The following is a 23,576-nucleotide window of genomic DNA, read 5'->3' as shown; positions in this document are numbered from 1 at the left end:
ATGATATCGGCATGTGACCACCACCCACACACTGCAAGTTGGAATCAGAGTGAGGAGGAGCAGCAGCAAGTTTGATCTCAAAATAATAAATTAACTACCACCACAATTGGTGTTTGTAAACAAAGCTCTTAATTTAAAAATATGTTTTGAAGAATTAAATGATTCTAAATACCTTAACATGACAGCTATGGTTTGAATAGGTAAACCAAAATAAACATCTTAAGAATACTTCACCTTTTCCAATTCTCTTGGTATTCGCATACATGTGTATACTCTCTCTCGCCGTTCTGTGTATTTTGCTTCATTATGTTCAAGGAAGTAACCTCTTGTTAGTTCAGCACTGATGAACCTCAGCAATGAAAGGTCTGCACAGAGGAAAACAGATAAAAACAAGTAAAACCTGTACAGAGGACATATCATACATTAACTTAACTCTAAAAATGACAAGCCCAATTATACGTCCTTTTTTCAAGCCCCCCGCAAATATTTCTTGACCTGTAAAGCCTCCTACAACCTTTAACTCAGGCGAGGTCTACACGGGGAGCTCTCTGTCAGTATACTCCAGCAAAGCACTCCTAGTGTGGATACAGTTTATTCAGGCAACTCTGTTTTTAGCTGTATGGCTTATTCCAGCCCCCCGAGTAAAATAAGCTATACTTGCAAAAGTGCAGTTTTGTTGGTATAACTGCATCTACACTACGTACTTTTACCAGCACAGCTAGGTCAGTGAGAGATCACACCTCATCACACCCTTGACAGGCACAGCTATGCTTGCAAACACTTGTAGTGTAGACCTGGCCTTAGTCTTTAAGAAATTTCTAAAATAAGTTTAGTGTTATTGAAAGCTTTCAAATATTTAATATTTTCCTTCTCAGAGACACTGACAGTGTGTTCTTCATACTTTATTAAAATCTTGGCTGATACCCCTATTAAAATGTTCATAAATACATGACCAACTAATTCAATGCACAAAAATCATCATCACAAATCAGACACACTTGTGACCATTTGAAGAAACCTAGAGCTCTCAATGGCACATAGATCTGATATGGCAATGATAAGAGTTTTTTTTTTTTTTAAATGTGTTACAAACATTCACAGTAACTTCCATTTTGATGGCATGGAGTAGTACTCAACACTTTTTGGAAGTGTTTCCTCTTCTGATGATGTGAATTCATAGATTCCAAGTCCAGATGGGACCATTATGATCATCAACCCAGACTTCCTGAATAACACAGGGCATAAAACTTCCCTAAAGACTTAGACTGGTCTACATTACAAAGTTAGGCTGAACTAAGATGCCTTGCATCAACCTATTTGTGCATGTCTACACTCCAATTTGTCTTTGGCCAACATAAGTGCTCTATTGCAGTGACACACTACAATCACTTCCCTGAATGGCACACAGACAACTGAAATTGACACAGTGCGAGCGTATACACTGCATGACCTGTGTCAACCCTAACAGTCCTCCAGCAGTCGTCCCACAATACCCCATTCCCTGCAGCAGTGACCACTCTAGTCACAATTTATACTCCACTGCCAGGGGTTACAGAGACCAGAAGCCACCACCCCCTTTAAAATTCCCTGCATGTTTTTGAAGTGACTTTTCCTAATTGCCCACATTGGCAAGCATACCTACCAGCTTGCCATTGTTGTGTGCAACTGCCCAAACAACCATGCCAGCTCCACGCGCTAGAAGTTCTCCTGCCTGGACTAGACAGGAAGTATTGGATCTCCTGGGCCTGTGGGGACAAGAGACTGTGCAACAACAGCTAAGGACCAGCCGTACAAACATAGACATCTAAGATCATATTGTATGAGGGATGCAGGCAAAAGGGTATGACAGGGATCAGCAGCACTGCCATATGAAAGTGAAGGGACTTTGCCAGGGAGCGCAAGGATAGATCTGGTGCTACACCGCAGACCTGCAGCTTCTACAAGGAACTGTATGTCATATTTGGCAGAGACCCTACCAGCACCCCAAAGACCATTATGGATACCTCGGAAGAGCTTGAGACTGAGACCACTTCCATGAACAATGAGGAGGAGGAAGAGGAAGATGCAGCAGAGGACTCCAGCTATGCCATGAGCCAGGACCTGTTTGAGACTCTGCCACAGTATACCCAGTCCCATCAGGTGAGCATGGATGAGCATGCATTTTCCTTACAAAGTTTAAATTTAAAGATGTTGCCAGTTATCAAGAGAAAGGTACAGACTTTTCATTGTTTTATTCATAAAAGAAGAGGCAGAGATTCAACAAGCAGAGGTAGAGTGGGCATCTGTTTTTCATTCCCCTGTTGGATTGTAGGGAGTGGGGGCTGGAGATGAGAAGGAAGCCTGTGCAGGATTCCGATTAAGTGTCCAGGTATGTCCTTTTTAGCCTCCTGAGAGATCTTGGGGAAAGTTTTATGGAGGTACTCTGCAATCCTCTCCTGAAATTTTCCAGGGACAGTTGCTTTATTTCCTCTATCACAGTAGGACACTTTCCCATGCTGCTCTGTGATAAGTTAGGCTGTCACCATTGCAGTAAATGGGCTAGTGGCATATGGGCCCAAGCGGTTTCAGGGCACCAGTAGCAGCTGTGTTCTCTGTGCCATTGTGACCCTCAGGAGTGAGATATCAGCTAAAATCACCACTACCTACAGAAAACAGTGCTAATATTCAGTACCATTACCCTACGCTCATATGCAGGGAATAGAGACTGAAATTTTATAGTTTCATGCAACAGAAAATTCTCCGATGGTGGGCCATACCCACCATGGCTGGGACTGGAGAGTGGTGCTGTACTGAGGTGGTCCAAAGCTGAAACATCAATAAGCATTTCCTAGCTGAAGTATTTATAGGAATATGGAAAGGGAGTTTTGAAACTAATCTCTCTCTTTTTTTTCTGACTCTAAATCCAATGGTACGTCTTCTTTATCAGCAGCTTCTGGTGTGGCAGCCTTAAGGGTGCCCCTCCATGCCTGCAGAACACCTGACCCTGATGTGGAGAGAGAAGAGGATTAAAGAGGATACGGTCTGTGGGATCCTGCAAGCTAGTGCCACAAACAAAGGGCCTGGAGGCCCAATATGACCAACAGCATGGAGAAAGACCGAGAAGACTGGTGAAAGGCTCAGCATTCCAGAAGGAAATGCAACAGGAAATAATGTGTCTTCTCAAGCAACAAACTGTAGATCCTGGTTGACCTACAGGTCCAAAAATCCCAGACTTCCCACCCATTGCAAATCTTTGAGATCTCCATGCTTACTGCTCCCTATACCCTACAACATACTACATTGTATCACAGGTCGCATCCTTACCCTACCACTCCACGCCAGGGGACAGCAAGGAAAACACAGCTTCACCTACCCTGACATGGAAAAAAAAAAAAAAAAAAAAAAACAGTTTGTGTACTTGTAGCCAAAGACTAAATCCTAATTTTAAAGATTCACTCTGTTAATTTAAATAAAATAAAATTATATTTACAATAAATGGTATTATATTGCCTTTTTTTTTTGCACAGTTTTTCCAACTCAATAAAGTTCTGTTTTTGGAGAATGAAGTTATCTTTATTAGTTCACAACTAATATTTCAGAATGCATAAGAGTAACCAAAGCAAAGAGCATTTGTAAATGCACAACAAGCACCACATAATTCTTGGTTCAGGAAAACACCCAGTCAGTTATAAATGTAAAGCAAGCACTACACGATTTTTAGCAGCACTCGAACCTCCAGGACCAGAAAACACTACTGTGGATGACCGTTAGAATGCTCTTTCAAAGTCTCCCTCACCTGGATAGCTCCACACTGAGATCTTGTAATGGCTCGTGTCTGGCTGTTCAAATTCAACAGACAGCCGCTCTACCTCTGCCCTCAACTTGGCAACAGCTTTTCTCCCTTTGCCTCATAAATATTATGAGGGCACAACATATAGCTATAACCATGGAGTTATTTTTCTCACTGAGATCCAATCCAGTGAATAAATACCACAAGCATCCTTTCAACCTACAAAAAGCATGTTCAATAAGTTGTTCTGAACCTGCTGAGCTGATAGTTGAATCTTTCCTTGGTGCCATCGAGGTGGCAAGTACATAGATAAGAAAGATTTTGAGCTGCTCTATTCTGTTTCCTAAGCACAGCACTGAAACCACTGACTTGCCACCATTAATTGAAAAATAAGAGAAGAACTAAAATAAAATTAACTAGGTTGTTAAGAAATAGAGTGGCAACAGCAGACCTTAGCATTAGGATGCATAAATTAACAGTTGGATACAGATTAAAAGGGATGAGGTAATTGTTTATAGTTTAATAGTTTTGGTAAACTGGGGTGTGTAAAACGTTGGCACACAGCCAAGAAGAGTGAAATAGCAGTTTTTGGGTTTGCCTATGGTTAGTATTGTTGTTGTTTTGTTTTTAAACGGGGAGAGGCTCCAGACATGGCTTTATTGCTCTACCATGATGAAATTTCCAAATCACAGGGATTTCACTCCCACCACTTTTCCTTTCATTCTCACTGGGCCACTCTGGCTAGCCCAGGAGTCAAGTCACTCTTCCCGAGCAGGGGGCAGTACTGAAGCATGTCGTCAGGGCTGCTGGAAGCCGGTTACATGTTGGCTCTCTCCCTCTGCAGCCGGAAGTTGTATGCTCGTGAGACTGTGTTCCAGGCGTTCATGTACTGGTCCATATACATGGCAATACACTTCTGCCTCCGAGTTATCCGGCGAGCTCCCCGGCTTCCCGAGGCAGACAAATGAGACTTGGGCCAAGTAAATGTTACTCCAACACTGCAGGGTGAGGTCAGTCAGGCATACTTCCCCAAAACTAGGTGAGGGTCACCAGACCATAAAAGTAAACAGACTATAATACTAAGACTTGTTACGTAACAGCTTTGATTGAAGGTTAGATTTAGTAGCTGTGATTGGACTATAAGTACAGACCAATCAGAAAGGGTCTAAATTTGATTGGAAGATAAGGAAGGGGTGAAAAAATAACCAATCAGAACAGGCCAAAATATGTATATAAGGCAGACAGTCAGCAGCCAAAGCGTGTGGTTCTCAGTCAGTTGAAAGGTCAGGAGCAGCGAGTAGCAGCACCTGGGACAGAGCAGAAGGACCTTGACAGAGCAGAGGAAGAGACACCTACAGAGAATAAGCATGCTAGCTATAGTGTAAATGTAGAATAAAAATAGGATTAATAAGTATATGCGTGTATGTTTCGGTTAATAAAGATGCGTGTTTGTGTTATGAATGTTACACTGTTCTATATGTATAAAGTTTAAGGGCTTGTCTACACTACTGCTTAAGTTGATGTAACTTGCGTTGCTCAGGGGTGTGAAAAACCCACTCCCCTGTGAGACATAAGTTACATCGACTTAAAGAGCTGTCCAGATGCATTCCTGTCGACATAGCTTCTGTCTCTCAATGAGGTGGAGTAATTATGCTGACGAGAGAGCGCTCTCCCATCGGCACAGCGCATCTACACCAGGCACTACAGTGGCACAGCTGATGTAATGCGGTAGTGTAGACTTGCCTTAAATATAAGATTGCTGTCAGCAACTGCAGATGACTGATCACCACATGCATAATACAGTCACTTAGTATTGCTTTAACTATATGTTTATGGTTCAGGTACTTTTAACCTGTACCCAAGGATTGTGCTAATGGATTTTTGTTTTGATTTATGTTTAGATTAATTGGATCAGGGAAAATGTGTTAAATAAAGAAAATACTTTGTTTTGGAAAGTGTACAGCCTGGATGTCAATTCTTTGAGTGGAGGGCTGTATCAGTGTCCTCCCACAGGTAAACAGATCTAGTCTGTTCTGAGGAGTTTCCTGAAGGATATAGGGAGAATCTTGGTAAATCTTGGCAATTTCACTAGGGCAGCCCCCTTCTTTCACCTTGCAGGAACAGATTAATAAGTCAGCATCTGGGGACCCTGAAAGTAACCAACAGAAGGGCTACTCTGGAATCCCTGAGTCTGTTCTTGAGGTAAATGCACAGCTTCATAAGCCAGCAGCAAGGGGTAGACTAGGTGCCCCCAGAATAGCTATTGGCGTTTCAATATCACCACTGGTAATCTGTTGGTCAGGAAAGAACATCCCTGCTTGCAGCTTTCTGAAGAATCCTATGCTCTTAAAGATGCAAGAGCCAGCCACCTTCCCTGACTAACCCACACGGATATCAGTGAAGTGTTCCTGGTGATCCAGCAATGCTTGCATAACCATAGAAAAGTAGCCCTTTCTGTTGATGTACTTGGTGGCAAGGTGGGCTGGGGCCAAAATACGGATATGCATTCCCCACTGCACTTTGGGAACCCCACTGCTAAAAATCCTCCACCAGAGTTAGTCCTGCATAGCAGGAGATGATTAATGGTGCTATACACTTGCATGACAACAGCCCCCCAATGTGGATTTTTCTACTCCAAAATGATTTCCAACTGATGCATAGCAATCCAGCACTGCAAGCTTCCAGAGTGTGATCACCAGTCGCTTCTCCACTCTCAGTGCAGTTCTCATTCTGGTGTCCCTGCACTAGAGAACTGAGTTGAGCTTGGCACACAGAGCCAGGAATGTGGCTTTCATGTTCCAAAGTTCTGCAGCCACCGCTCATCATCCCAAACTTGCATTATGATGCAATCCCACCAGTCAATGCTCATTTCTCAGGCTCCATCATCTGCAGTTGCTCTGTAAACACCAACAACCCTGAATTCTTTTTCATATGTCCCTTAGAAAATTGTTGTCTAAGAAATCATCGTGTCCCCTATTGCTGCAGTATTTCCAGAGGATCTGCAAATACAGGAAAATTGTGTCCTGCATTTGCAACATTTATGAGAATAGTGCATAGCCTTGCAGGCTTTATACATCTGTCAGAGATAGCAGACATCAAAAAGGTGAGAAAATTATGGGACATGGATGGAGACAGTCGCATGCTGGGAACTTGACTTGTGGCTCCCAGAAATACCTGGGTAAGTCATTTCTATTTCATAACACACTGTAAAAAATTCCCAAATTTTAAGCCTAACCAAATGGTGGCACGTAGCACACTGGGATACCTTCCTGTGGTGTACCACACTTTGCATAACACAAGCACTCCTGGGGAGCATGCACAGTGCTGGCCCATGCAGCCAAGTATGCATGCAATTGTGCAATATACAAACTTCACTGGCTGTGCACCACAGTAATTTGCATTGACCAAAAGTAGTGTAGATACAAGCCCAGCATTAAATGGAGCACTTCCTTTACAAGCATTATTCCAGTATTTCCCAAATTTTTCACACTGAGCATCAGGAAAATGAAACCAATTGAAGCCCCATCCCTGCCCCTGCAACCCTGCCATGTGTGCATACAGCCTACACATCTTAATTTATACACCTTCCACCTCATTGCTCTACTTTACTAAATGAAAGCGTAGATAATGATACTTCTCCTTTCTTATTTGGTCTGAAGAGAGGTGAAAGAGTTAACAATGCTGACATTTAAGGTATCACCACTGGCACCTGAGTTAGCACCCACTGAAACGAAAGGGGCAATTCACACCAAAGAGCTATTGTTTCTGGCTCTCTACAAACTCAGGGCAGGTCTACACTTAAAACGCTACACCACTGTAGCGCTTCAGTGAAAATTCTACTATCTGATAGATTAACTACACCGACAGAAGAAACTCTCCTATCTCAGATAGAGGCAGTAGCTATGTTGATGGGAGAAGCCCTTCCATCTATCTATAACAGGGGTTTCGGTCAGTATAACTGTGTCGCCCAGGGATGTGGATTTTTACACCCGAGTGACATAGTTATAGAGAAAAGGAGTACTTGTGGCACCTTAGAGACTAACCAATTTATTTGAGCATGAGCTCACGAAAGCTCATGCTCAAATAAATTGGTTAGTCTCTAAGGTGCCACAAGTACTCCTTTTCTTTTTGCGAATACAGACTAACACGGCTGTTACTCTGAAATAGTTTTTGAGATGTAAGTTTATAGTGTAAACGTGGCCTCGGGTACTGGTTATAAACTTCATACTCTGAAGGTTTTCTTTGCAACAATAACAGCTACACTTTTTTTTAAACGAAAGCTGACACTTTGGTGAAGAATAGAGAGGTCTGTCTATGCCCTCCAATGGCTTGTCCTTCACACTGGCCAAGTGAGGCCTGGTATATGCTTAAAATTTAGGTTGACCCAGCTAGTGTGTGAAAAATCCACACTCCTGAGAGCTGTAGTTATGCCGAACTATTCCCTGGTGTAGACGCAGCTAGGTCAATGGAAGGATATTTCCATTGACCCAGCTACTCTCGCTTCGAGAGATGGCATTCCTACACCGACAGAAAAACCCCTTCCATTGCTGTAGGCTGTGTCTACATTATGGGACTATGCCAGTAGCGCTATGGCACCATAGCTATACTGCTATAGTCATTATAGCATATACATGGCCTGAGACATGCCCCACAAGTTGGGAAACATTGCATGAATCAATCCTCATGTCTGAGGTAGAAAATTAAGACCACCACTTAAACAGCGAAACAGAGGTTAAATCACTTGTCCAAGATCACAAAAACAAGTCAAGGGCAGGGTGTTTAAGAACTCCAGGTTCTGTGCTCTGACAACTAGGCCACACTGCTACGAACATCAAACTGTACTTGTTTCCACAGTTTGGGAAAGAGTTTTTAAACAAGTGTTTGATAGGAATTAAAACAAACACAATTCAACCCACAAAATTAAATCTTAGGCTAATCAGATCATTTTCTATATTACTAATACCAATTCTCTATATTTCAACGGTGATAACCACTATCTTGCTATTTGTACCTACAAATCATGGCAGTGGTAACATCAATGTGACAACTACTCTCAGGATGGAATGTTCCTTTTAGCTTAAACCTGTAATGGAATGGAACACCATCTAAAAACAAAGAACAGCAAAAGCCATTGTTCCAAATGAACACTTTTTCAGTGGCTTCAATTTCATCTTTATTGCAGGATGGAGAAAAAAGAAAATATGCCCCCATTCTTTCAATGCAGGGATTCAAATATTTAAGGTTTCCTGTTCTTTTGGGTTGTTTGTTTGGTGAGTTAACTGATCAGTGGAACATTAGACTAAAAAAAAATTTTTTTTTAAATCACATTTGTCTCTGGAAATATTGTACCTACTATTGCTACAAGCAACTCCTTAAATTCCTGAAGTTGAAAGATTAGAGAAAAAGATTTATCAGGGAGATTAAGGGGAAAGCGTAGCACATGAAATTAATCACATTTTTTCCTCAACTTGACTAACTTTCAAGCGGACATTCTCCCTTTCAGCAATTTGCTTTTAATTTTCTCTCTCCACAACTCTCACCATCCCTAAAATCTGCTTTTGGGTCCCCAAACCTGTGATTCTTTTGAGAACTGAGAGGGGGATCCACATCTTCTGGTGCTCTCATCCCAACCTCATATACAAAGTTTCTGAGCAGAACACTGAACGAAGATGGGCTTTTATAAGACCACACCTTCCTTTAGTGCTCCATTATGGAGCCTAATAAGAATATAGGACTGGAGTCAAGTCCTATATTGCCAGCAACCCCCATCATATAATCACACTGATAAATTTATCAAGCTCCATCTTAAAACTAGTTAGACTGTTTGTTCCCACTACTCCTGTTGGAAGGCTATTCCAGAGCCCCTGATGGTTAGACACTTTGTAACTTCCAGCCTAAAAATGTTCCACTTCATGGCCACCCCAGTTCTGCCCCACCTATCTGCATCAATTGCAGTCTGGATCGGACAGCAGTATCTTCAGAGTTTGGCCTACTAAACTGGGGATTTAGCTCCATCCCCGATGAGTTCATCTATCAATAAGGTCAGTAACTGATGATTCGAGATCAGGGAATAACTTGAGAAATGGTGCTCTCACTCAGGGCTTTATATAGCCACTGATCGGTCAAAGTACTGAGGACAGTCAGAGATGAAGTCCCAGCTCAGTAAATCCAATTGCACAGTGGGAATCTCATAACTGAAAAGAACATTTATGGAGGCATCATTAAAAATGTGCAATCCTGGCAAATAAGCAAATTTAAAGACCTGTTTTTAAATGTGACAGCCTACGTTTTCTGTGCTACCATCCAGAGAAGCTAATAAGCAAGGTCACTAGTAAAGAATATTTGATGCTACCAGTTGTTGACCTGGGTTGGAATGCTTGAACCTTGGCAAAGACGACATTGGAAAAGCTGCAGAGTTGACTTCTTCAGTCTCTAAAAGATGAAGTCAGGGATTCTTCAGACTAGGAGCTTCTCCTCCCATCTGCAGGAATATGTTATGTGTAAACTCAGCCAGCCCAAGAGAAGAAGAGAGACAACCCTGTCAAGGTTGAGGCACTTTGATAGGCCATCAAGAATTGATTTATCCTAATTCTATACCAGTTACTGTCAACAGATACTAAGGCTAGAAGAGAACTCTGTAATAATCTAGTCTGACCTTCTGCATAACACAGGCCATAGAGGACTTCCCTTTCTTTGTCAGGTAAATATCGTACAGATGCTTTAGACACCCTAACAAGATATATAGTTTGATCCACAGAAACATCAGACTATGCTATTCCTTCCTGAACTCCCGTAATGTAATCTCACCATGATTGGTAAAAATGAATTTGAGAACATTAAGATTCAGAACAAAAGCAACAATATATAACTATTATGGTCTAACTGAAATTCCAATAATACTGGAATCATTGCATAGGGACTCAAATAAGTTAAACTGAAAACTTTCGACTGCAAAAAAGGAACGTTACTTGCCCTTTCATTTTGTTTCGCTTAAAATACCATCAATAGGATTCTCATTCCTGGGTCTTAGCCTTTTTAAGATGAAAAGGCTATTACACTCAGCTTTCGTATTTTTTAACCCATGGAGGGGTGCAGTAAATGATGAGTTACATGAACTACTGGTTATCATTAAGACAAAGATTTTGTCACAGATATTTTTAGAAAACAACATGGACAGGTCACAGGCAATAAAGAAAAATTCACGGAAGCCTGTGACCTGAAAATATCTTTCTTTTTACTAAAAACATCACTGACAAAATGAGGAGCCGCTGGGCAGCTGCGGGGGCTGGCTGGGAGTTCCGAGGACCCCCCACCAGGTATTGAGTTCGGAGGTCCTGGGGCCCCCTCTGCCAGCTCAGAGCTGGGGGTACCCCTCCACCAAAGGCAGCTGGGAACTGCAGGGTACTCCCAGTGGCAGCCAGGAGCAGCCTGTACCAGCGACTCAGGGCTTGGGGGGCCCACTGCCAGAAGTGGCGGGGGTGCCCCACAGCTCTCAGCCACCACAGATAGCAGCAGGACCAGCAGCCGGGAGCTGTAGGAAGTCACTGAGGTCTTTGAAAGTCACAGCCCTGGTCTACACTAGGACATTAGGTCGAATTTAGCAGCGTTAAATCGATGTAAACCTGCACCCGTCCACACAATGAAGCCCTTTATTTCGACTTAAAGGGCTCTTAAAATCGATTTCCTTACTCCACCCCTGACAAGTGGATTAGCGCTTAAATCGACCTTGCCGGCTCGAATTTGGGGTACTGTGGACACAATTCGATGGTACTGGCCTCCGGGAGCTATCCCAGAGTGCTCCATTGTGACCGCTCTGGACAGCACTCTCAACTCAGATGCACTGGCCAGGTAGACAGGAAAAGAACCGCGAACTTTTGAATCTCATTTCCTGTTTGGCCAGCGTGGCAAGCTGGAGGTGACCATGCAGAGCTCATCAGCACAGGTGACCATGACGGAGTCCCAGAATCGCAAAAGAGCTCCAGCATGGACCGAACGGCAGGTACAGGATCTGATCGCTCTTTGGGGAGAGGAATCCGTGCTATCAGAACTCCGTTCCAGTTTTTGAAATGCCAAAACCTTTGTCAAAATTTCCCAGGGCATGAAGGACAGAGACCATAACAGGGACCTGAAGCAGTGCCGTGTGAAACTTAAGGAGCTGAGGCAAGCCTACCAGAAAACCAGAGAGGCGAACGGCCGCTCCGGGTCAGAGCCCAAAACATGCCGCTTCTATGATGAGCTGTATGCCATTTTAGAGGGTTCAGCCACCACTACCCCAGCTGTGTTGTTTGACTCCTTCAATGGAGATGGAGGCAATACGGAAGCAGGTTTTGGGGACGAAGAAGATGATGATGAGGTTGTAGATAGCTCACAGCAAGCAAGCGGAGAAACCGGTTTTCCCGACAGCCAGGAACTGTTTCTCACCCTGGACCTGGAGCCAGTACCCCCCGAACCCACCCAAGGCTGCCTCCTGGACCCAGCAGGCGGAGAAGGGACCTCTGGTGAGTGTACCTTTTAAAATGCTATACATGGTTTAAAAGCAAGCATGTGAAAGGATTACTTTGCCCTGGCATTCGTGGTTCTCCTAGATGTACTCCTAAAGCCTTTGCAAAAGGTTTCTGGGGAGGGCAGCCTTATTCCATCCACCATGGTAGGACACTTTACCACTCCAGGCCAGTAACACGTACTCGGGAATCACTGTAGAACAAAGAATTGCAGTGTATGTTTGCTGGCATTCAAACAACATCCGTTCTTTATCTCTCTGTGTTATCCTCAGGAGAGTGAGATATAATTCATGGTCACCTGGTTGAAATAGAGTGCTTTTCTTCAGGGGACACTCAGAGGAGCCCATTCCCGCTGGGCTGTTTGCCTGTGGCTAAACAGAAATGTTCCCCGCTGTTAGCCACAGGGAGGGGGGAAGGTTGAGGGGGTAGCCACGCGGTGGGGGGAGGCAAAATGCGACCTTGTAACGAAAGCACATGTGCTATGTATGTAATGTTAACAGCAAGGATTACCCTGAAAGAGTGTAGCCACTGTTTTATAAAATGAAAAGGAGTACTTGTGGCACCTTAGAGACTAACCAATTTATCTGAGCATGAGCTCACGAAAGCTCATGCTCAAATAAACTGGTTAGTCTCTACGGTGCCACAAGTACTCCTTTTCTTTTTGCGAATACAGACTAACACGGCTGTTACTCTGAAACCTGTTTTATAAAATGTGTCTTTTTAAATACCGCTGTCCCTTTTTTTTTCTCCACCAGCTGCATGTGTTTCAATGATCACAGGATCTTCTCCTTCCCAGAGGCTAGTGAAGCTTAGAAAGAAAAAAAAAAAAACGCACTCGCGATGAAATGTTCTCCGAGCTCATGCTGTCCTCCCACACTGACAGAGCACAGATGAATGCGTGGAGGCAAATAATGTAAGAGTGCAGGAAAGCACAAAATGACCGGGAGGAGAGGTGGCGGGCTGAAGAGAGGGCTGAAGCTCAAATGTGGCGGCAGCGTGATGAGAGGAGGCAGGATTCAATGCTGAGGCTGCTGGAGGACCAAACCAGTATGCTCCAGTGTATGGTTGAGCAAAGGCAGTAAAGGCAGCTGGAGCACAGACTGCCACTGCAGCCCCTCTGTAACCAACCGCCCTCCTCCCCAAGTTCCATAGCCTCCACACCCAGACGCCCAAGAACGCGGTGGGGGGGGCCTCCGGCCAACCAGCCACTCCACCACAGAGGATTGCCCAAAAAAAAGAAGGCTGTCATTCAATAAATTTTAAAGTTGTAAACTTCTAAAGTGCTGTGCTTAAAGTGCTGTGTGGCATTTTCCTTCCCTCCTCCACCACCCCTCCTGGGCTACCTTGGTAGTCATCCCCCTATTCGTGTGATGAATGAATAAAGAATGCATGAATGTGAAGCAACAATGACTTTATTGCCTCTGCAAGCGGTGATTGAAGGGAGGAGGGGCAGGTGGTTAGCTTACAGGGAAGTAGAGTGAACTAAGGGGCGGGGGGTTTAATCAAGGAGAAACAAACAGAACTTTCACACCATAGCCTGGCCAGTCATGAAACTGGTTTTCAAAGCTTCTATGATGCGTACCGCGCCCTCCTGTGCTCTTCTAACCGCCCTGGTGTCTGGCTGCTCGTAACCAGCAGCCAGGTGATTTGCCTCAACCTCCCACCCCGCCATAAAGGTCTCCCCCTTACTCTCACAGATATTGTGGAGCACACAGCAAGCAGTAATAACAATGGGAATATTGGTTTCGCTGAGGTCTAAGCGAGTCAGTAAACTGCGCCAGCGCGCCTTTAAACGTCCAAATGCACATTCTACCACCATTCTGCACTTGCTCAGCCTGTAGTTGAACAGCTCCTGACTACTGTCCAGGCTGCCTGTGTACGGCTTCATGAGCCATGGCATTAAGGGGTAGGGTGGGTCCCCAAGGATAACTATAGGCATTTCAACATCCCCAACAGTTATTTTCTGGTCTGGGAATAAAGTCCCTTCCTGCAGCTTTTGAAACAGACCAGAGTTCCTGAAGATGCGAGCGTCATGCACCTTTCCCGGCCATCCCACGTTGATGTTGGTGAAACGTCCCTTGTGATCCACCAGAGCTTGCAGCACTATCGAAAAGTACCCCTTGCGGTTTATGTACTCGCCGGCTTGGTGCTCCGGTGCCAAGATAGGGATATGGGTTCCATCTATGGCCCCACCACAGTTAGGGAATCCCATTGCAGCAAAGCCATCCACTATGACCTGCACATTTCCCAGGGTCACTACCCTTGATATCAGCAGATCTTTGATTGCGTTGGCTACTTGCATCACAGCAGCCCCCACAGTAGATTTGCCCACTCCAAACTGATTCCCGACTGACCGGTAGCTGTCTGGCGTTGCAAGCTTCCACAGGGCTATCGCCACTCGCTTCTCAACTGTGAGGGCTGCTCTCATCTTGGTATTCATGCGCCTCAGGGCAGGGGAAAGCAAGTCACAAAGTTCCATGAAAGTGCCCTGACGCATGCGAAAGTTTCGCAGCCACTGGGAATCGTCCCAGACCTGCAACACTATGCGGTCCCACCAGTCTGTGCTTGTTTCCCGGGCCCCGAATCGGCGTTCCACAGCATGAACCTGCCCCTTTAGCACCATGATGCATGCATTGGCAGGGCCCATGCTTTCAGAGAAATCTGTGTCCATGTCCTGATCACTCACGTGACCGCGTTGACGTCGCCTCCTCGCCCGGTATCGCTTTGCCAGGTTCCGGTGCTGCATATACTGCTGGATAATGCGTGTGGTGTTTAATGTGCTCCTAATTGCCAAGGTGAGCTGAGCGGCCTCCATGCTTGCCTTGGTATGGCGTCCGCACAGAAAAAAGGCGCGGAACGATTGTCTGCCGTTGCTCTGACGGAGGGAGGGGCGACTGACGACACGGCTTACAGGGTTGGCTTCAGGGAGCTAAAATCAACAAAAGGGGTGCCTGTACATCAAGGAGTATTTCAGGCAGGACTTCATGGAGGGTTCCAATAAGAAATGGTGCACCTAAGTTATTGTTCTTATTGGAACAAGGAGGTTAGCCTGGCCTCTGATTGATACATGGCTAGATTTACCTCGCTGCACCTTCTCTGTGAGTGACTGCAGCGTGACATAGAGGAATGAGTCCCCTAGACAGGGGAGGGGGGGAAGCAAATGAGTACAAAACAAATCTGGTCTATTTCTTGTTTTGATCCACTCCATCTATCTTTTACATCTTTGGCTGGCAGCAGACGGTGCAGAAGGACTGCATGCCATCCACATCTCATGGCTGCTCGGCAGAAGATGGTACAGTACGACTGCTAGCCATCCTCATCTCTTGCCTGCCTGGCAGAAGATGGTATAGTACGACTGTTAGCCATCCTCATCTCTTGCCTGCCTGGCAGAAGATGGTACAGTACGACTGCTAGCAATCCGTATCGCCTGCCTGCTCACCATAAAACGGTTCAATAGGACTGACTGCAGGACTAAAGAGAATGACCTGGTCAAGTCACTCTAAATTAAGTCCCTGCGCCCATGTCTGTCCAGGCGCTCCCAGCCGACGTGGCCAGGAGCACCTCGGACATGACGATGACGGCTACCAGTCGTACTGTACCATCTGCTGCCACAAGGCAAGGGGTTGCTGCTACTGTGTAGCAAAGCCGTACCACATCTGCCAGCACCCAGGAGACATAGGGTGACGGTTACCTGAGCGGGCTCCATGCTTGCCGTGGTATGGCGTCTGCACAGGTAACTCAGGAAAAAAGGCGCGAAACGATTGTCTGCCCTTGCTTTCATGGAGGGAGGGAGGGAACGGGGGCCTGACGATATGTACCCAGAACCACCCGCGACAATGTTTTAGCCCCATCAGGCATTGGGATCTCAACCCAGAATTCCAATGGGCAGCGGAGACTGCGGGAACTGTGGGATAGCTATCCACAGTGCAACGCTCCAGAAGTTGACTCTAGCCTCGGTACTGTGGAAGCACTCCGCCGAGTTAATGCACTTAATGCACTTAGAGCATTTTCTGTGGGGACACACACACTCGAATATATAAAACCGATTTCTAAAAAACCGACTTCTATAAATTCGACCTTATTCCGTAGTGTAGACATACCCACAGATTCCGTGACTTCCATGACAAAATCTTAGCCTTAGCTATCGTGCATCACTCCTGCAAAGTATGAGTCTCCTCATAACACTCCTTGCAGGAGGCAAATCTCCCAAAACAATGTAAATGTAAGATAGAAATGTGCCTCAAAAATAACTGCAAAGCATTTTGCAAGGCAAAAAACCTCACTTCAACAAATACCCTCCAAACTGAGGGAAGATGGGCAGGTGAGTGGGAATCCTGCAAGGGTTAGTTTGAGAGAAGCAAAAAATACAAGCAAGCAATTTTCCTTCTCCAAAAGGTATCTATGCAGAATTCTCCTTCCCAGAAAGAAAGAAGCCTCAGGGATAGCGGAAGAGAAAATGAGAACAAATACGCAATGAGGGCAAGGTTCACAGTTAACAGGTAGGTTTATATATTTTAAAATATACATCACAAGGAGGACTAAGAGTCTTCTCAAAACTCAGTATCAAGAACAGCATACAAGACTGTAGAATGACTGGGGGGGGGGGCATGTAAAAATTTAGTCAACTGAAAATAATGGACATCCTAAAGCAAAACAAAACCTCTTTTGGTAAATGGGGAGAAAAACTTTAACTGCTTTTCAGAAGTCCATGATAATGGAAACATCACTAAGGCAGGCTGGGCTCAGGCAGAGTGACATAGCTGTCTAGTTCAGACCATATAGGTCAAAGCAACATGAAATGCAATCAGATAGTCATGTAGACGTGGTCCTCTTTGTAACAGGTTTCAGAGTAACAGCCGTGTTAGTCTGTATTTGCAAAATGTGAGCTGTAGCTCACGAAAGCTTATGCTCAAATAAATTGGTTAGTCTCTAAGGTGCCACAAGTACTCCTTTTCTCTTTGTAACAGTATTCCTCAATGAACTCGTGTGAACTGAAAAAAAGTACTTGGGTGGACTTTATGAGGGCTCTATTCTGCTCCAAATAGGACCCCAAGGATCTTTAACATTGAGCATTTCGAGAAGGGCCTCATCAAGATGGATAGGCATGTGGATGCAGGGAGTTGGCAGGATAATAGGCTTAAGGTGGAAATCTGACATCACCTTGGAAAGGAATCAAACTAGTCTACACCACCACTTTATCTTTGTTAAATCCGGTATACTGTGGATAAGAGACTGGGAGCCAAAGCTAACGTATTTTGAGAGCCAGAGGCATTGCCATCCAGAAAATAACCTTCTGTATAAAAAACCCAAAGTCATAGGAATGGAGAGGAGGTTCAAAAAGAACTTTCATCAGTGTTGTCAGGACCACACGTGCTTTTCTCATGATCCGAATGGTAACTACCAACCGTATGCCAGTTCTATCCTCATCCTGACTGCCCAAAATACATGTTACGTCCCTACTGCCATTTCCCAACCTGAGGCGAGAATTGAGAATCGGCAGCAGCAGAAGGGAAAACAAGGACTCAATGGACAAATCTAGACTGAAGAATTTGATATTCAAAGCATTAGCTCCCTCCAATGTAAGAAGTTAAAACTGACTTTCTTTAAAGGACAAAGATACTGATTTACCTAAAGTAAACTGCAACATGTAGATACTCACATGATAAATATAATATAAACACTAAGTATAAAAGGAGAAACCGATTTATAAAAATGTAAACATTACCTTATCTATGGCTCACTCTACACTCCCATTACATATAAATTGTTTTGTCATTTCCAAAATGTCAAGCTGCTACCTTCTCTTAACTTGAATCCATCTTAAACATACACTTATTTCACAATGCCCACAGAAGTGAATCAATATGACAATACAAGCTTCAGAAAAATCAGTTATTTCCTCTTGTGGCCTCCCCAGAACATCCTGTCTAGCTATCTTGCTTATAACGGAAGGAACTATTTTTAATTTTGGGAACTTGTACAATATTGAGCATACTGCTAGAGACAGATATAAGTGAAGTTCCCTTAGTTATTATATCAAGATAAGTAAACATTAAGCAAAGACAGTTTATTGTATTTTTTCTAAATAAAGGTGTTTTTATTCTTAAAATCCATTATGAACTATTGGCTCTTATATACTTGAATTTAAATGTTAATCAAAACTAATGTTAAAAATATATGTTTTGTATTTTTTCTGCATAGGAAAATGTTTTATAAAGATACCTAAACATACTATTTACTCAACAACCTTTTGGGTACATCAGTATAAATCCTAAATATAACATTCCATTTCCATTTTACTATGAAAGAATTTGTAATATTGTAATCAAGCTAAATCAGTAGAGTTGTAGTGATTTAATGTTAATGCAATTTCATCAATACCACAAAGGCACAATGATGCTATAAATCTTATGACATAATACAGTTGTCAGGAATGCAGTAGAATTTGAGGCTGATATAACACTAGTCAAGCTTAATGGAAATAATTCAGCTTTTACTAAACAGTTTAGAAAACAGAGTAATGATTTCAATTATTCTAATGTTTATTGTTATGTAAAGTTATGCTTAAATCCATAAAGCGGGAGATGAACAGACTCAAAGTTTGATTTCTTCTTCAAGCCTGTTTTCAAAAGCCATTTTTAGCAAGGTATTAAGTTAACAGTTCATATATATATCAATATTTGGAATCTTAAAAATTAAATCTGAACCACCAACACAATAAACTACACTAAATTAATTTTTTTAATTTTTATGATAAAAGCTTTATCTGTTTCTTCTAAAGATGACACAATACAGGACTTGGAAACATCAGCAATTCCAGAGTAAGTCTTCATACAGTTGTAGCTTAATGGCAAAAATTGTTACATTTTCCTTACATTAAATGTAGCTAAACTGAAGAAGACAAATATTAATAATGCATAATTATATTTTTGGAGGCTTACACAATATACAATACTTATATTTTGTTCTACAGACTAAATACTGTGATTTCTCTATTTACAATATTCTGTATTAAGCAAATTCATTTATCAAAAACTGTTTATTCAGTAAGTGACAGAGAACACTGGACAAACACACCTGAACAGTAGAATAGACAAAACACAGTACCTGTCCAGATCTGAATCTCTGTAAGATTAGTTTGGAAAACAGTACACTATTTTGTGGAATAGTTTTCTTAGCTGAAGTTATAGCAATAAATTATCCCCTGACTTCTCCTAACATTGATTTATAATACTTATCAATTGCAGTTGATCTTTTTATCATTGTACCCATTACATTAAACTATATAGAAATGCCACTATTCCACTCTCCTTTATTGAACACTACTATAAATTTGAATGAAAGACTTAAACCACTTAGGTCTTTTTTTAAAGGTATGTCACTTACCAAACCAAAGTATAAAGAAAAAATAAGCAGATGTAATGACTAAGACGACATTGTTTACTAGTCCACAAAGTCATCTTACGTCACTTAAGCTACCACAGATGCTACATACCACCCATATTTGAACTATGTTGCACAGTTTTTAAAGTCTCTGGCCAAAATTTTCAACCATGGGTGCCTAAAACGCTCTTAAAGCGATATGCAGAATTTAGAAGCTGAGGATTGACCAGACCACGTTCATTTAGTAGCCTAAAACCAAACGTAAGAGGCTGACTTTAGGCACCCACGTTTGAACACTTTTGGCCGCAGACTTTACACAGAGTGTTTGCTGAGTGCACCAGTGAGACACTTACTAGCTCAGCACTCACATGACCACCGTTCTGACAGCTCGGAACCAAACTCCCTCTCTGAAGGCTCCGCGTCAGAGCCTGCTGCTCTCGGGGTCCCGGGAAGGCTCCCCCAGTCCAGCCAGTTGGAAGGGACAGATGCACTCGCGGCCTCCCTGGGGACCCCCCTACTCAACACGCTCCTCACCCCCAGCCTCTCCCCTCGCTAACTTCAACCCCACCGGCCTCTCTCTCCGCCCTTCAGCCCCAGCTCCCCGCCCCAACTCCTCCCTTCCCGGCGCCGAGCCCCAGCCGGGCCCCTGCCCCTCACCTGAGACGCTTTTCTTCTTCTTCCGCTCCCGGTCGCTCTCGTAGAAGCCCAGGGTTTCGGTTCGCTGCGGCGGTGGCGGCTGCCCCGAGCCGCCGACAGGCGGCCGCGACTCGCCGCTCGAACAGCTGCTTTTCCGCTCCCCCCTTCCCGCGTCCTGCTGCTGCAGCTGCTCCGGGGCGCCGCCTCGCCTCCCGTCCCCGCTGCTGCCGGGAGCGGCGGCATCAGCGACGCCCGCCATGTTCGCCTCCGGCAGCGCAACAAACTCCACTACTCCGCGCCCCCAATGTGCGTCATCGCCATGCGCCGCACACGCACGATCCCGGCCGCCCCTCACGTCCCAGGGAGGGAGGAGAGAACTCCGGTCGCCATCTTGCTATAGGCAAAGATATTGTTAACCATTTACTTTCCACGAGCCTCCTACTGAACTAAAGCTAAAGTTTCTGCTATCTCGGGCCTCACACAAATCTGTCCAGGGGCACAGCCAGACGTGAGGGGATCTGGGGCTCAGTCTACTCTAGATCCAGCTGTTTAGATGCTGTTAAGTCTGGGGAGAGGATTTAATACAGAACAGACCTAATAGGCCATTCTAGCCTGGTATCCTCTGCCCCCGCATAATCATCATCATCCGACCTTAATTTATAATAAAAGAAATAATGTCATTAAGTACCACTCTGCTCCTCACCACAAAGGCATTCAGGTTGCTGTACCATAATATAAAATCAATGTAAAATAATAAAGCCAATTTAAAATAATTTGAATGATTAAACAACAACAGGTTCAAACAAATACAATGAAACAAATGGTTCAAATATAAGACAGAAAGGGCAGGGTAAACTATTAACTATAAAGCCAACAGTGTTTCTACTAAAATGCAGTGTGTTTTGGACTAGCTTGTAAACTCTTCAGGACAGGTCCTGTGTCAGTGCCTAATACAATGGGGAGCCAATCTCAGCTGAGTCCTGTAGCAAGACCTTCTGCAGTGAGACCTAAATTTTCCCTATCTGTAGGGCCCCACCAAATTCACGGCCATGAAAAACACGTCACAGACCATGAAATCTGGTCTCCCCCCATCAAATCTGGTCTTTTTTGTGCTTTTACCCTATACTATACAGATTTCATGGGGAAGACTAGCATTTCTCAAATTGGGGGTCCTGACCTAAAAGGGAGTTACAGGGGGGTCACAAGGTTATTTTAGGGGGTTGTGTTATTGCCACCCTTACTTCTGCACTGCCTTCAGAGCTCGGCGGCCTGAGAGCGGGGGCTGTTGACTGGGCGCTCAGCTCTGAAGGCAGCACCCTGCCTGCAGCAGTGCAGAACTAAGAGTGGCAATCCCATACCACACCACCCTTACTTCTGCACTGCTGCCTTCAGAGATGGGCAACCGGAGAGTGGCGGCTGCTGACTGAGGCTCTGCCAGCTCTGAAGGCAGCAGCGCAGAAGTAAGGGTGGCGCTACCATCCTTCCTTCTTTACTGCTGCTGACGGTGGCTCTGCCTTCAGAGCTGGCCTCCCGGCCAGCAGCCACCAGTCGCCAGCTGCCCAACTCTGAAGGCAGTGCCACCACCAGCAGCAATGCAGAAGAGTAGCAGTACCACAACCTCCTCCCCCCACAATAATCTTGCGGATCCCTCCCCCGCCCCCAATTCCTTTGGGGTCAGGACCCCTACAATTACAACACCATGAAATTTCAGATTTAAATAGCTAAAATCATGAAATTTACTATTTTTAAAATCCTATGACTGTAAAATTGACCAAAATGGACCATTAATATGGTAGGGCCCTACCTATCTGGTATACATTTGTGAAAGTTGGTAACACTGTCATTGTTGCATGTAAATATACTGGGGCATGGGAAGATCAAATCACAAGTCAGACCAAAGAATATGATTCAATTTTATTTAAAATCTCATAATTCTTAAAATGTTGGGGTTGGCAATACTGTTATTTATTTGTATCAAAGGAGCATCTGAGGGTCCCCCATCAGGGATCAGCACCCAGTTGTGTGAAGCACTGTACACACACATAATGAAGAAATGGTCCCTGCCCCAATGTGCTTATAATTTAAGTATAAGACAAGAAACAACAAGTAACTGCAACAAACAGTTGGAGAGAGCACAATGTAACAGCAAAACAATTACTTTGTGTGATAAGCAACATAGCTGCTATAAAGGGATGACAGGGCAATGATGAATAGGAGTAAGAAGTAGCCAAGGAATCACTAAGCTCTTGTGGTTCAGAGATAGTAGTGATTGACAAATGTTCAGTAAATGAATGGGAAGCCGGTTGTGTATCCTGATCTCTATTTTAGATGTCTCCTTTTGTATGTTTTATTAATTGACTATGTTAGTCCATGCTGATTGGTTTGGGTTGATATGTTTCATTTGGATTTGACTATACAAAGTAAAATGGCCGCTGCATTCAGTGCATAGTACTCCCTCCCCCCCCCCCATTAAAAGGTACATAACCTTTTGTAACTCTGGCCTATATCAACGATTTTAGAAGGCTGTTACTGAGAGATTGTTAGGTTTGAATTTAATTCAATACACTGGATTTAGCACTTACAAACCGTGTCATGGTATCTTTACTGACGAGGAGCTTGGTTATCTATCTTATCTGAAAGAAAGCAACTCCAGCAGCAGAGTACGACCTGACACTCTGGTTTCCAATTCAGTACTGGCTCACATGCTATCTGGTGGTATGGCTCCAGGCATGATAGCATTATAATACATACTAATAGCTCATTCACATTTTTGACTGCTGGACACATAGTGAGCAGATATCCTCATTTTGCCATCCATAATTATGTATCTTTTCCCTAGAGATTACAGCTAATGCAGAGCCCATCAGTTTATAATAGCTTAACTTGTCCATTCCACATGCAAAGATTTTTGTGTTTTAATTATTATATTGAGATTTTGAAGACTAGTGGTTGTTAGGGGGCTTATTCCTTCACCCACTCATTTCCCTGGTCCTTCTCGCGTGAACAGAGAGCAACAATACCTGAAGTCCAAAGGTGCAAACAATTCGATGTTTATTGGGGTGAACTTCCAGCAAGCATGATTTCAGTTTCCTTCCTTAGTATCCTCCTTCCCAGCTCTGACACCACAGAGCCTTACACCTGTGTCCCTGTTCCCATTCCTGCCCTTAGCAAAACATTATTCCAATTTCCTTACCCCCATTCCCTGTTCCCATTTCCCCTTTTAGCAAAACATGATTCCAATCTCCCCACCCCCATTCATTGTTCCCATCTCCCCCTTTAGCAAAACA

At 43.9% G+C, this 23,576-nt stretch overlaps 1 protein-coding gene across 6 annotated transcripts in view; it reads right to left on the bottom strand.

The window, feature by feature from the left end:
* TAPT1 (transmembrane anterior posterior transformation 1) overlaps positions 1–20,597 on the bottom strand; it is a 107,242-nt gene extending 86,645 nt beyond the window's left edge. For 2 of the 6 annotated variants that reach the window (XM_048848812.2, XM_048848813.2), the window contains exons 1-2: positions 20,311–20,450; positions 235–365 (exon numbers count right to left, since the gene is read on the bottom strand). In XM_048848812.2, coding sequence (XP_048704769.1) covers positions 235–265 — 31 coding nt within the window. In that variant the 5' untranslated portion in view covers positions 266–365; positions 20,311–20,450. Of the gene's footprint in view, positions 1–234; positions 366–1,642; positions 1,746–20,310 lie in introns of all 6 variants that reach the window. The other 4 variants (XM_048848808.2, XM_075128019.1, XM_048848809.2 and 1 more) reach the window with 4 other exon arrangements.
* Positions 20,598–23,576: the final 2,979 nt, after the last annotated feature.

The sequence above is a fragment of the Caretta caretta genome, chromosome 4 (genome assembly GCF_965140235.1).
Source record: "Caretta caretta isolate rCarCar2 chromosome 4, rCarCar1.hap1, whole genome shotgun sequence".
Lineage (NCBI taxonomy): Eukaryota > Metazoa > Chordata > Testudines > Cheloniidae > Caretta > Caretta caretta.
The sequence above is the reverse complement of the archived record's forward strand: the minus strand, read 5'-3'. Positions and strand labels throughout refer to the sequence as shown.